The sequence below is a fragment of the Pelmatolapia mariae genome, linkage group LG10_11 (genome assembly GCF_036321145.2).
Source record: "Pelmatolapia mariae isolate MD_Pm_ZW linkage group LG10_11, Pm_UMD_F_2, whole genome shotgun sequence".
Lineage (NCBI taxonomy): Eukaryota > Metazoa > Chordata > Actinopteri > Cichliformes > Cichlidae > Pelmatolapia > Pelmatolapia mariae.
Genome location: NC_086236.1, coordinates 52,788,540 through 52,801,475, shown reverse-complemented (window position 1 = coordinate 52,801,475; position 12,936 = coordinate 52,788,540). Strand labels below are relative to the sequence as shown.

The window sequence follows — 12,936 nt, the reverse complement described above, 5'->3', positions numbered from 1 at the left end:
CGTTTTCTTGGAAAAATAGTCTCTGCTAAGCTTTGAAGTATGCTTGGTGTTATTGTCTCGTTGGCGTATGACCCAATCAATTTCCGTACAGAAACAACATATTAAACATATTGTTGTGCATCTGCATACAGGTGGATTTTGTATGTATTGGGCACCATAATCTGTTTTTCATTTTTGTACCACTGTTTGCACCACAACACCAAGGCAACAGAGGTCATTCTGATTTGTTTTATGAGGCTGCGGTTGCTAGGTGAACCGAGAACCCTAGAGGAAATTGCTGCACTGTGAACAAAGTGCTTTTCTGTCTGGGGGGCTAGAAGAGGTAAGGGTTTGTAGATATGCTGAATATTTATTATAAGAGTAATCATTAAAACTGCATTTGTTTTCCTTTGTCTTTCTTTTTTAGCTAGAATTTGCTTCGTAAAGTCACAAGCTAGTTGTATGGCTCAGCTAGCTCGTGCACAAGTAGTTCCGAAAAATGTCCCAAAATGCAAATAGCCCCTTTACTTAAGTAATGCCCACATTTTAAGATTGTAAATTCTGATAGCCTGAGCTTGAATTAATAACATGAACTTGGCATAGTTAATTCTACTACAGACAACAACCGTGCCTTCAAAAATTTATGCTGCAGGAATATCGTTTATGTCAAGCCTTCTTTTTGTTCCTGCGGGAACATTTCCGACAGTACTTGAAAGCAGCATGAGTTTATTGAAGCAGCCAGCAGGCGCAGTCGAGAGTCCAGATAAGTGGAGAGCAAGGAGCGCTGCTTCCTGGATGGGGACGAGAGGCAGGAGAACCGAAACTCAGACACAAGCGGAGAGCAGGACAGGAGAGAGCAGGAGGGTTAAACATGATTTAGATTTTCTTTAATCCCGCAACGCACTAGGAGAAGGCGGTATCGAGGGGGCCGCGGTGGCATTAGGCGTTGACAGCAGGTTATTACGGCAGCAGACTGTGTTATAACACATGTGTCTGTGCCACAGTAACAAGAGCACTGCGGCTGTGGATCTGGACTCAGACTGCTTCTACACCCAGTGGTCCACAGGGAAGGTAGGTTCCGCACCATTTGTACCTGTACTGTCCAGACTCAAAGCTGTTCAAAAAAGCGTATGAAAAAAGCGCTCTGTGACCTGTGCTGGTGTACAACCTTGACACAGCTGCAGATGTCTCAGATTTCACGTGTGTGTTTGTGGTTGATCGCAGTGCAGAAAGACCAGATATCAGCAGTCTGGGAATATGCATGCACAAAGGCAGCCTTTAAATCATATCTGTACTGAGCACACTTGTGATTAACTGGTGTGCATTACCATCAAGGCTTACATTTTCCCACACTGTCATTTCCTTCTGCTGTGTTTCAACTTTATGTGCCATTTTATTCTATGCACCCCCCCCCCCCCCCACACACACACACACACACACAAACACAAACCAAAAAGACACACACACACACATGTTGTGATTGGAAACGTACAAATGATGCCATATAAATTCTGCTACCCCAGTGCACACTCTTTGCTGTCTCCTTCCACAGCACAGTGACAGTCTGTGTGAAAGCAGCAGCAGCTTTTTACCAGGCAGATCTGGTTTTTCCGTTTCTGCCTCCCCGGTCAACAATGATGCTTTGATCCCCACCACCTCACCCCACTTCACCCTGCCCTCAATGTCTGGAATGCCATTTAGACCTTGATCCATGAGGGGTTTTAATCGCTGAATGGCCAGCTTCCACACGGAAAAAGAAAGCAATTGCACACAAAAGCATTCTAATTAAGGAAGTGCTGCAACAGTGGAGGTTCGAGGTTGAATGTGAGCTTTTTAGGGCCTTGGATTACAATTAGAAAGTTTTTCTTGTGTGTTTTTTTGAAGGACAGTTCTGAAAGTGAAGGCTTTGGATTAAAGATTCCGGTTGTTAGGAGTTTGCATTGATACTTATTTAAATTTAGGTGCAAAGTAATCATTTGTTCCACCTTACACTCGCTGTGTGTGCAGCACTAAAAACATCACAATTACTTTTTATCCATGATCTGAAAGGCAGACGACAATCACAAATGTGATTTATCAAATTTTCTAAGATATGAAGCCTTCCGCCTGTGTGATATGTTGACTGAAAGTTACCCAGGTAATCTTAAGTTCTAAACTTTGAAGTTGCTTCGGGATGAAGGCTTCACTTTGTTAATAATGCTGGAGTTTCCATGAAGCAAGGCTAGCAGGCACGAAAGCTGTAATTTCCCATGCGAAACCACAGGGGTGGTTATGCTCAGGCAGGACAGGACAGGCTGACGGCATTGTGGGACGATGACTGCAGCCGGCTCAGCACGTCTGCCTGAAAGTAGTGCAGGAGAGCAGACTATGACTGTGCAAAAATAGCAACGTACACAGAGCTCAGCATGCCCAGCTATCATGTGTGTTACCAGGGAACGATCAATAACACACTACAAAGGAGGACACCAGTGGTGGAGTTTGCTATATTGATTGAACGGCTCCAAAGTTTCCAGCCAACATTAATAGGCTGCTGAAGCAGAGAACATCATGTACAAGATCATGTGTGATTTCAGCAGCCGCTCAGGCTGCACAGTGTGTTTTTTAACGCCACAGTTTCCTGTGTGACCCTGTTCTCTGTCCAACCACTGTTGTCCACACGATTAATCTCAAATCCCAGATTATGGGGTTATTATTTCTCATGCTTTTTGAAACAGGAGTGAACCAAAAGGGATTTTTTTGGAGGGTGACTTGAGTTTCCTTGAAGTTCAGACTAGAGTTTTACTCACCTTTGTCTTGCTGTCCTAAAATAAGTAGTCCATAATTTATTTATTTTTTTTCATAAGCAAAGAAGGTTTGCATTGTGGCTTTGTAGATGGTAATATGTTGGTATTGGCTGGTTAGCCAGTTCACTAATTTGGTCCAGACTGAAATCACTGGGAATCTCACATGTCATTTAGACTAATAATAATGATGTGATAATACACACACTGAAAGGCATTTCAGATAATAAAATACATATTTCCTAGTTTTGTTTTGTTTTGTATTGGTTTTTTGTTTTTTTTGTCTTTCTCTCTTTGTTAGCTCAGAGAAAGCTCTCTCTCATTTGTGGCAGTGGGCGCTACAGAGGCTGTCACCATAAACGCAAAAACAAGGTCACCATGCTGCTCCCACAAAGCCCGATTCAGAGGTTCAGCTTCAACTAAATACTGCAGCAAAGACGATGTGAAGCATCACCATTCTGTCTCGGCTAATTGCTTTTAATACTTTTTAAACTTAACTACAGTCCAGAGTGTTCAAAACCACCTTTCCCCTGATGTAATTTCGTCTCTTGAGGGATTATGTTCACAAAATTCCAACCTATAATTACACAAGACTTTGCCGTGTTTCTATGAAGTGGACGTGACAGTCAGCAGCCAGTTCTTCCTGTCAGAATAAATGAAGCGCTGCTCAATATTTGCGGGCTTAGTAAACACACGCCTTGGACTCTGGACTTGAAAATGGCATGAATATATGGAGACACAACAAAGGATAATGAGGCTGTTTTCATATTACTGTAGCAATAACACATAACTCAAATTTGCTTCGTACATCACACAGCTTTAAGCTGTGAGTAATCGTCACTCAGTTAACAAAACAATCACAGGGCATTGCTGCAGGCATAGTTGAAATCATCAGAGTTGCTACATCAGTTATCAGAAGGGATGGCGGTTTTTAGAAAGAGGGTGCAGTGTTGTCTGACAGGGAAGGGAAAGCAAAGTGTTACACCCATACTGAATAGACAAAAAGATTACTGCTGTTTCTGCTTTTTAGGAACATGGAGGCCATGGCTGCTCTCCGTTCCCAGCAGAAAGGCTAAGAGAGGCTTGATTCGTCCATCCTCGTGTCTTCTCTTCCTGCCGGCCACCCTCGCCTCGTCATGGCCAGCGGGAGTCCCACCATGAGCCGGGAAGCCCGGGAATCAGCGCCGGAGACGCCCGAGGCTGCCGCCAACCTGCAGGTGTTCTGCAAATTGTGCCTCAGCGAGCAGCCATCGACAGCCACCACAGAACTGCAGAGCTGCAAGTGCATCTACTGCACAGCGGTAGGTACAGATGATGCATTCAGGTTTTTTCAGGAGGTGCTGCTCATCGTGTCCAGGTCTTCAATTGAGTCAGTGACTCAGAGTGCATGTGTCAAGCTATAAAAATATATTTATTTCATTTCTCATGCATTTAATCATTTCCTGCAGGTGCTGAAAATTTCAGGACAGTGATCCAAAACCAGCTTTTTACAATTTGGGCAATTTAGGCAAATGTCCGGCGTTTAAATTACTTGGAATGAGATATTTTTTTCTTTTTTTTTTTATTATTACAACACCACTTCCTCCTTTATGACCTTATAATAGATCCTTTTATAGGCAAATCTATCACACTTCCATTTCAGTAAAATGATGCTGATTTCAACACAGGGCTGTCTGTCTTTCACATTTACCGTCTTTGAATTGTCCGTGGAATTTTTTTTCTCATGTGCTTTATCGCTTCGTTCTTTGTTTTTTGTTTTTAAACTCACAAACTTATCCCGAGTTTCAGTTTCACTCCTTCATGTGAGATGATGAGAAGCGCTATCTTTAGATAACAGCTGTATTATTTATAACAGGAGTGCAAAGGTCCGCTGCTGCACTGTTCTGGTCTCAAGCGTGCCTGCCTGCATATCAAAACGGAGCCAGATAGTGGCAGGTGTTAATCTCTTTCCAAGCTCGCTGCATTTGTCAGAGCGGCACGCACAAGGTCGCACAGATAAACCTCACGTACATGCGCAGGGTACGACACAGCGAGGGAAATTGATACCGAAACACATACTTATCTTTAGTATAAAAATGTGAACCATCTCCTTCTGTCTGCTTAAAGAGCACACCGTGTTGCTGGTGTTGTTCCAGCTCTGTTTGTGTGACCGGTGCTTCATGCTGTGTGAGGGCTGTATTCACACAGGAAGCACAGGTTTGTGCTCATGCAAAAGTTTTTCTTCTTTATCTTTAAAGAATTTTTTAACTTTAATTTTTGAAAACAGCACTGCTTTTTTGAACAGTGCTTCCACAGTTTCTCCTTCCTTACCCAATGTCATGGCTTGGGCAACATATGACTTTTGACTTTGTGAGCACTCGTGAGGAAGCTCTCTTTCTGTGACATTTCAGCTGCCCGGTTTAACCCAACAGCTTCCTTTTCATTTCGTCCTGAGTAACATTGTGGCTCTCTGAGCTCCTGCGCTTGTTTCAGATAAAATGCTGCTGGCGAGCATATGACAGTTCTCCCTGTCTGATTAAACGTCCAGTCTAATGCCCTATTGTCCTTCTTCCCTCTCCAGTGTTTGCAGCAGTATGTTCAGCTAGCCATAATGGAGGGTGGGGGGGCACCAATCACCTGCCCCGACATGGCGTGCCGAAAAACTGGAGTGCTGCTGGACTCAGAGGTACGGCCTGTTTAACAATGCACATAGTTCCTGAGGGAGAGCAGAAAAAATGATGAGAGGAGATAAAATGCAAACATGATCAATGATCTGCGTTTTTGTTGTTGCACATTCCTCGAATGTCCCAGGTTGGTGGTTCAACCGGTTTGGTTTCAGACATAAAGGCCATTGCCATACTTCTCAAGAAATAGGAAGCTGGACTTTCACTCTTGTCTTTTTAAAGTGTGTAAATTGTGTAAATACTGCACATCCGCCCTTAATCACAGTTCTGAAGAAACTAGTTTTGGTTTTAGGTGTAAATAGCTAAATGAAATGACGTCAGATGGAAACATTAAAACAATACATAGTAAACCTTTCAGTGGGGAGGCTGAAAATGCTGACTCAAAACCACATGAAAGTGCCACTTACTTAATCTTCTGCTAATCAGAATACAACTTTATTAAGACTCTTGTGCTAAGAAGTCCATCCTTTAGTAGTGTTTTTCTGGAAAATACTGCATAGTGTGTAATTTTTAACAGCTGATGAGTTTTAGAAATTATGCTGCAAATTGCAGATGACTTGAAGTGTCAGATTGTCAACCATGATGCTAAACAACCTCATTTTTATCTAGAGCACCATGAAAGATTTTGGTTTCGAAAATGTTATCACAAGCTTCAGGAAGTCTAGTATCCAAAGTGCTGTTTTTTCCACATCTCTGAAATCTGCATCATAAAATCTGAGTCAGTAAAACAACTGAAGTACCTCTGTGTGATTGCAGATAGCTGCTTTGGCAGCAGCAGGTCAGGTGGAGCTGTATCTGCGTCTCAAGTTTGAGAGAGGTAAGCACTGTTGTGTTTACATGCTATTGTCTGATGACAGGCAGTGTGTTGTTACAGGTCACACAAACAGTCCCAGCCAGTATTTATCTTAACATGCCTGGCATATTGTGAGGCCTGCAGCCATTTTTTTGTGTCCTGTTTAATTCTGGTACAGTTTTAGCCTAGAGGTTACTTAAATTCTAGCTATAAAACAATAAAGGGATTACTACTATAAGAAATACTGTAAGACACCCATGTTAATAATCTGTTAATCTGAAGAAAAGAGATTCTCAGTGGAGATAAATTGTGTACTACTGGTTTAGGTAAATGTTTGTGAAGGCAAACAGCACCTCTGTGGGAAACGCTGTTGACATTTATAAGCTGCAAACTAAGGGGTAGCTTGCTGTGCAGCTATATTGACATTTTCTATTTGCACAGCAATAATACACTGCAAATCCAATAACAGTTATTGTTTACTCCGTCCATAAATCATAAAACTCGTGTTATTGGAAGAACAAAAAAGTGCAAAGTGCAGTCGGTCTTACTACAGTTCCTTTTGTTATGATTCATAGTGAAAGCATGTGCTGGGAGTGTAAAGGGCTTGAGTTAGCTCACAATGATTGCTTTTTGTTTTGTCTGCGACATGTCACGCTCATTTTCTTCACAAAGGGAAAATCTCATTCTTCACAACTCCTCAAAAGCCTGTAGGAAAACTGTTGATCTTCAGAAATAACCAATCAAATGCATGCCTTTGTTAGATAGAATTATATGTTAAAGGTGAAAACGTTTGTTTGATGTTGCTTGATGATGATGGAAAAAATATTTTGTAATGATAAAAATTACTCGATAATTAGGCCAAAAACATACGTGACAATAGCAACGATTATTTAATAACTGCTTCATAATGTGGCGAAAACATCTAATAAAGGTAAAAGTAGCTGATCGTCACAATAAATAATACTTGATAATGGTGGGAAAAGGTAAATAAGACTGCCCAAAAGAATTTGATAACAGTGGAAAAATCTGTTTATTCATGATGACTCACTCTCGTTGGCTTTTTACCCCTCAGCCTTAAAAGACTGATGGGATGTTGTATTTTATTTTGAAATTGATACCACAGGTGTATATTCTAGGAGGCTGGTACCATTGGCCACCACAGGTATTTTTAAATAATACGTTTTTTCTGTGTGAGTTTGTCACAGTTTGTTTTATTTAATTAGTGCTTCTGCTCCTTTAAAAAAGTTTACAGTGAATAATAACGATCGTCCTCTAGCTGTGATCTTTGATCTGAGCCACTCCAAAAATGTTCTAACCATTGGAGCTTTTAGATTATCTTTTTTTAACTCTACTTCCTGGCATGTGGCTTTAATGATAGTGATACTGACAGAAAGAGTTAAATTATAAAATCTTGACTATGTGCCTCATCCATTCTTTTCCTCTCCACAGGAGTGAAGCTTGACCCCAGTAAAGCCTGGTGCCCGGTGCTTGAATGTCAGGCTGTGTGTAATGTGGAGCAGAGCACCGAAGGCCACCCCGCCGCTGTGCCCTGCCCGACCTGTCACACCGTCTTCTGCTCCGGCTGCAGAGGGCCCTGGCAGGATGGCCACGCTTGCCCCGAGCGGCAGGCCATGATGACGCCTTCTCATCAAAGCAGGTCAGTAAAGCCAGCCTCTTGGTCCGCTGCCCACCGCCTGCAGCCACAGAGCTGCACTTTGGAAATGATACTGGGCTAAAAGCTGGAGGAGGGTATTAGGTCAGGACACTGAGATAGACTTGCTGTAACCAAACTGGTGAGCAATGAATGATTGCACAAATCAGTTGCCATGCATGTGATGAAATGACAGAGGCAGATGAATATTTTTCTCTGACATTGCGTGGATTACATTTATTTTCAATTGTGGTGTTTTACATCATGAGGAAAATCCCAGACTTTCCTTTGACTTAAAAGACCTAACATTCACCGGTGTAGGATGTTCACAGCACACTGAATGAATCACATAGGTGATGGGTAGCTCCTCATCTCTCTGTAGAAACCCTTTGCTCTATAAAAACATTATTTCAGGATTAATAACTTAGTGTGCCTCAGAAGCGTCCCAGTTGAGCAGGGACATTACTGCGCTGCGCTGAGCTGTGACTCTGCCAGACTGACTGATGTCACTGGGGAGTCACTGACTTATATCGGAATTCCATTGTCTCTGTGCCAGAGAGGAGGAGGAGGATGGGCACCGATCCAATTACCTCACTGTACAGCAGTGAAGTGATGATCCCTGCGCTGGGGATGAGAAAGATGAGTTAAAATCCACTTTTGAGTCGAAGGTGGCAGCATAATATCTGTTTTTTTTTCAGCATGCAGAGGCTTTCAGTAGTGTTTGCATTTGCATTTTATCTTATATCTCATAGTTTTATTTCCCAAAACAATGCTCAATTTCCTCTTTTAAAACAAGGAACTGCTCTCTGTCTCCTGCTGACTGTGTTTTTTGAGCAGATTTGTTGTTTGGTTTTTTTGCAGTATTATTTTCTGACATCACATGAGCTGCGATAGCTTCTGCTATCTCGTATTAATCAAAAACAGGGTTTTTTGATGGCTGCATGACATCTAGAATGAGAGAGATGTTACCTTTAGCGCGTTTAAAGAAACAGCCTTGAGAAATATGTATTTGTAAACTCTTAACCATAACTTCAAGACTCTGCTTCCCACTTTACATTGAATAACAACCCTTCACCTTTGCCTCTAAATAAAGATTGCACACACTGCCTGGAGGCCCTCGCGGCATTAACGGCATTCCTCATGTGTGCCTTTGTTCCAATTCACAGGGCACGCTCAGACAGTGACTCCGACATGCCCATCAAGCAGTGTCCTATGTGTGGTATCTACATCGAGAGAAACCAAGGCTGTGCACAGATGCTGTGTAAAAGCTGCAAACACACCTTCTGCTGGTACTGTCTGCAGAATCTGGATGTAAGTCTCCCCTGTTAACTAAACAATAGCTGTGATGTATTTTTCTTTTTTTCTTACTTTTTTTCCAAATTCAAATGGAATATTTCCTTTACTGCATAGTCACCTGTTCATGTCTTTGCATGCATGTGTATGTTGTGTTTAAATGCAGGGTGATATCTTTCTGAGACATTATGATAAGGGGCCATGCAGAAACAAGCTGGGACACTCCAGGGCCTCGGTTATGTGGAACAGAACGCAGGTGAGCCCAGTTGTAAGGCAGCAGTGCGTGGCATTTTGTGATGTTGTTATTGTCTGAATGGATTAGACCACAGAACCACCTGGTTGTTGTATACATGGACTGGATTTGTGTCAAATCATACCAGCACATAACTTGGATTTTGGACTTCAACCCAGCTCTCAATGACCATGAGACATGGGATATAATTACTGTCTTTCAGTTTATCAGCTGCTTGGTTTATTACTATATATCACTTTAAGAACATTAAAGCCTCACATAGCTTGCTGTTTATGACTTCTTGTTTTCCAACAGTTCACTGAAGAAGTCCTTTAAACTCAGCAAATCCCTAAGCTAATCTCAAATTCCTGGCCCATAACGACACCAACTATGCAACAAAAAGATTACAACTGCCCACCAGACCTACTTTCCTTCTGCTTTCTCCTCCTCTAATGCCATTATCACATGATAAGTTTGCTTGGGATCTCCAGATTGCGTCTCGGTGTGTACAGGTTGCTAAGTATGTGAAGAGCCGAAGTACAGCAGCGAAGTTGTTTCGTGCAAAACAACTCATTATAGAGCTGGTTACACCCTTGCCTAACAGGTCCTCTAAGTATGTTCACCTTAAATTATTTTTCCATCGCTGCATTTAAGTACTTGAGTCTGTTAGATTTAACCTGCGATGTTTTTTGCCGACCCTTAGTGTAACTACATATCCAAAACAATGTTGACATCGGTATATGACATGTATCTGTGGTTATTTAACATGTCACATCCACTACCACAGCTATTACTGTCTGCCCTGCTACGGCAGCATACAGTCATCCAAAGAATTATTGAGGTAAGCTGCTGAGGTTGACTGATAAAGATTGAGTCACAGTTTGGCATTCCTGTTCATCTCAAATGTGCTGTATCTGATTAAGTGGAGGTCATGCCTTTTCACTCCAAAACATGTCTCCAAGGGCCTCAGCATGTGCATGGGAGTGTTGTCAAACGGAAACAGAAAACCAGGAAGTCCACGAAGATACGTACATATATATGTGTGCCTTATTTGTTTACACATACAGGGATTATTCATATAATGGTATGTGTATCAAGTTTACTGAATAAATGATTTAACATGAATAAAGTCTGTCGGGTTTTAACAGTTACAGTAATTTAAAACTAGAGACTGTATATAAAAGAGGAACTTTGTTAAAACAACATCATTCATTTCTTTTAGGCTTCACACTTTGAAACTTCAGTGTTGCATTTTAGCTGCCACCAGGTTGGTTTTATGGGGTCAAAAGTGAACTTAATGTGAAAAGAGGTACGAGTGTTAAGTTATCGGGCAAAGTTAGCAAGCTTGGTTAGCAAAATACACTCATAAACCACACAGCAAGCCCTAGTATTCGAAAAGCGACTGAGTTCTTCAGCCGCTTTTCTTGACAGTTGAAGTCCTGGTTCTGTCTTGCTGGTAAATGTAAATTCACTTTCATTAATTTCATTTTTTTTTAAGTCTCCGTAGTTCCTAAAAGTTCAGTTGTGTTTACCAGCTGCCTGTTAATGTTTTCTGAATGTTTATTGCTGGGTAGGTGATGTAAAGAAGGTTTGCACCAGAACTGAATCTAAACAGAAAATGAAGACAGTAAAGTTACAAACTATAAAACCAAAACAGGGAACTGAACAACTTCTGTAGGGAGAGTCAGATGATGAATCTGATGCCAATATGACCAAGTCCTTTGACACAGTCATTTGACCCAGTGCTAATAAGAAGAGTAATTACAGTATTTATTGCTGTGTCTCTGCTCAGGTGGTGGGGATCCTGGTGGGAGTCAGTATCATTGTGCTGGTGACGTCACCTCTCCTCCTGCTGGCCTCGCCCTGCATCCTGTGCTGTGTTTGCAAGCCCTGCAAAGGGGACAAGAAGAAGAAGAAGAACAAGAGCAAGAAGGACCTCAGCCAGTCAGACACCTCCACATCATAGCAGCTCCCTGCTTTCATCTGCCCGCACAGGATCACTCTGCTAACCTCATGATTGCCAAGGAAAGTTTAAGCGCTGCATGATGGGGATAAAAAACACTCATGAACTAATGGATTACCTTTTTTTTTTTTTTGGAAGCCCTCTAAGTGAGCGGGTTTTCTGGACTTTTACATTATGCCTCAGTGAGAGGGCTACTCAAAAATCACTCTTGAATCACGAGAGTGCGTACTTTATATGGTGGGTGTGTAAATATGAGGAGAATGAATGTAAGTCACTTGCCTAGCCAGTTTTCAGAGGCACAACAAGATAATTAGGAGACAGCAATAGGTGTGAATCTCCCTCGACAGGGCTCTCTTTTTCTCACCAACACAGCAACACAAACACATACATGCAGTTTAAAGTGCAAAGCCACCCTCATGTGCCAAATGTCATGAAGCCAAACCAGAAGTGTTGGGCGCTCAAGTGCCTCGCTCTACAGTGCCTGGTGCTTGGTTCGATTTGCTTTGCCTTTCATTCTGTCTTATGCAAATAATTTTAGCGTTATGGAAATGGACAACCGTCAGGATCCCGCACGGTTATAAACGCCTCAGTGATGCAAAACATTCTAAGGTGTTAGGAGAAGGCAACTGGAACCATGTGTGCACTGTATAATCTTTGCTCATACGAAACACGATAGGGCTTCAATGGTGCACAGAGAGAACTCTTCTTCTGCAGATGCTTGTTGTTTCCACCTGGCGTATGTTCCAGACCAAAGGCTCTAAAGAGGACAGTGTGTACTTTTCTAAAGTGTGTTAATATGTATTCATGGGGAATGTGTATATGGTGTCATTTCTACATTTGTTTTGATGTTTCGGCATCAAATATTTTATAAAAGCGCCATTGTAAATGGAAAATAAACACGATGAACTGAACATGCATTGGACAGTGACTTTGACGTTTATCATTTCTAGCCCAAACAACAACGACCCAAGGTTTCCTAGCAGAACACTGCACTGTAAGATGGTTTAAGTTATTCGCTTGTCAGTTTAATGGTATAAGTGTGTACCATATGAACTTTGACCCATTATCTGATCTTTTTACATCGTTGATATCTTGTAAATAACATTATGTGGCTCTGCTCTTCAGCTGCTACACATGCTGTGCATCTAGAGATGCTCTTCTGCTTCCTTTGGTTGCAACAACAAATGCAGATGCCTGATCAACCAATCACATGGCAGCAACTTAATCCATGTAGTCATGTAGCCATTATCAAGACAACTTGCTGAATTCGAACTGAGCATCTGCTGAGATTTTCCTGAGAAACCATTTCCAGGGTTTAGCCAAACTACTATTCTCTTAACAGTAACACAAATAACTACTTCTTACACCCAAGGTATGCTGAAGAGAGCATCTCTGAATAGACAACACATTGAACCTCGATGGGCTACAGCGGCTCACTAAAATTGGACAATAGAAGATTGAAAAAAACATTGCCTGGTCTCATGAGTCTCAATTTCTCCTGAGACATTCAGATGGTGGGGTCAGAATTCATATCACAAAGTGGACTTTTGATTGAACATAAGTAAGAATATCTGTGATTTCA

At 41.8% G+C, this 12,936-nt stretch overlaps 1 protein-coding gene across 1 annotated transcript; it reads left to right on the top strand.

Moving 5' to 3' along the window:
* The first annotated feature begins 747 nt into the window (after positions 1-747).
* On the top strand, positions 748-12,264 carry rnf144b (ring finger protein 144B). Its single transcript, XM_063488144.1, has 8 exons — positions 748-1,050; positions 3,790-4,060; positions 5,320-5,424; positions 6,179-6,239; positions 7,665-7,872; positions 9,033-9,177; positions 9,326-9,415; positions 11,184-12,264. Exons 2-8 carry the CDS (start codon positions 3,896-3,898, stop codon positions 11,355-11,357), a joined length of 948 nt encoding a protein of 315 aa, XP_063344214.1. The 5' UTR covers positions 748-1,050; positions 3,790-3,895; the 3' UTR covers positions 11,358-12,264.
* The last annotated feature ends 672 nt before the right edge of the window (positions 12,265-12,936 follow it).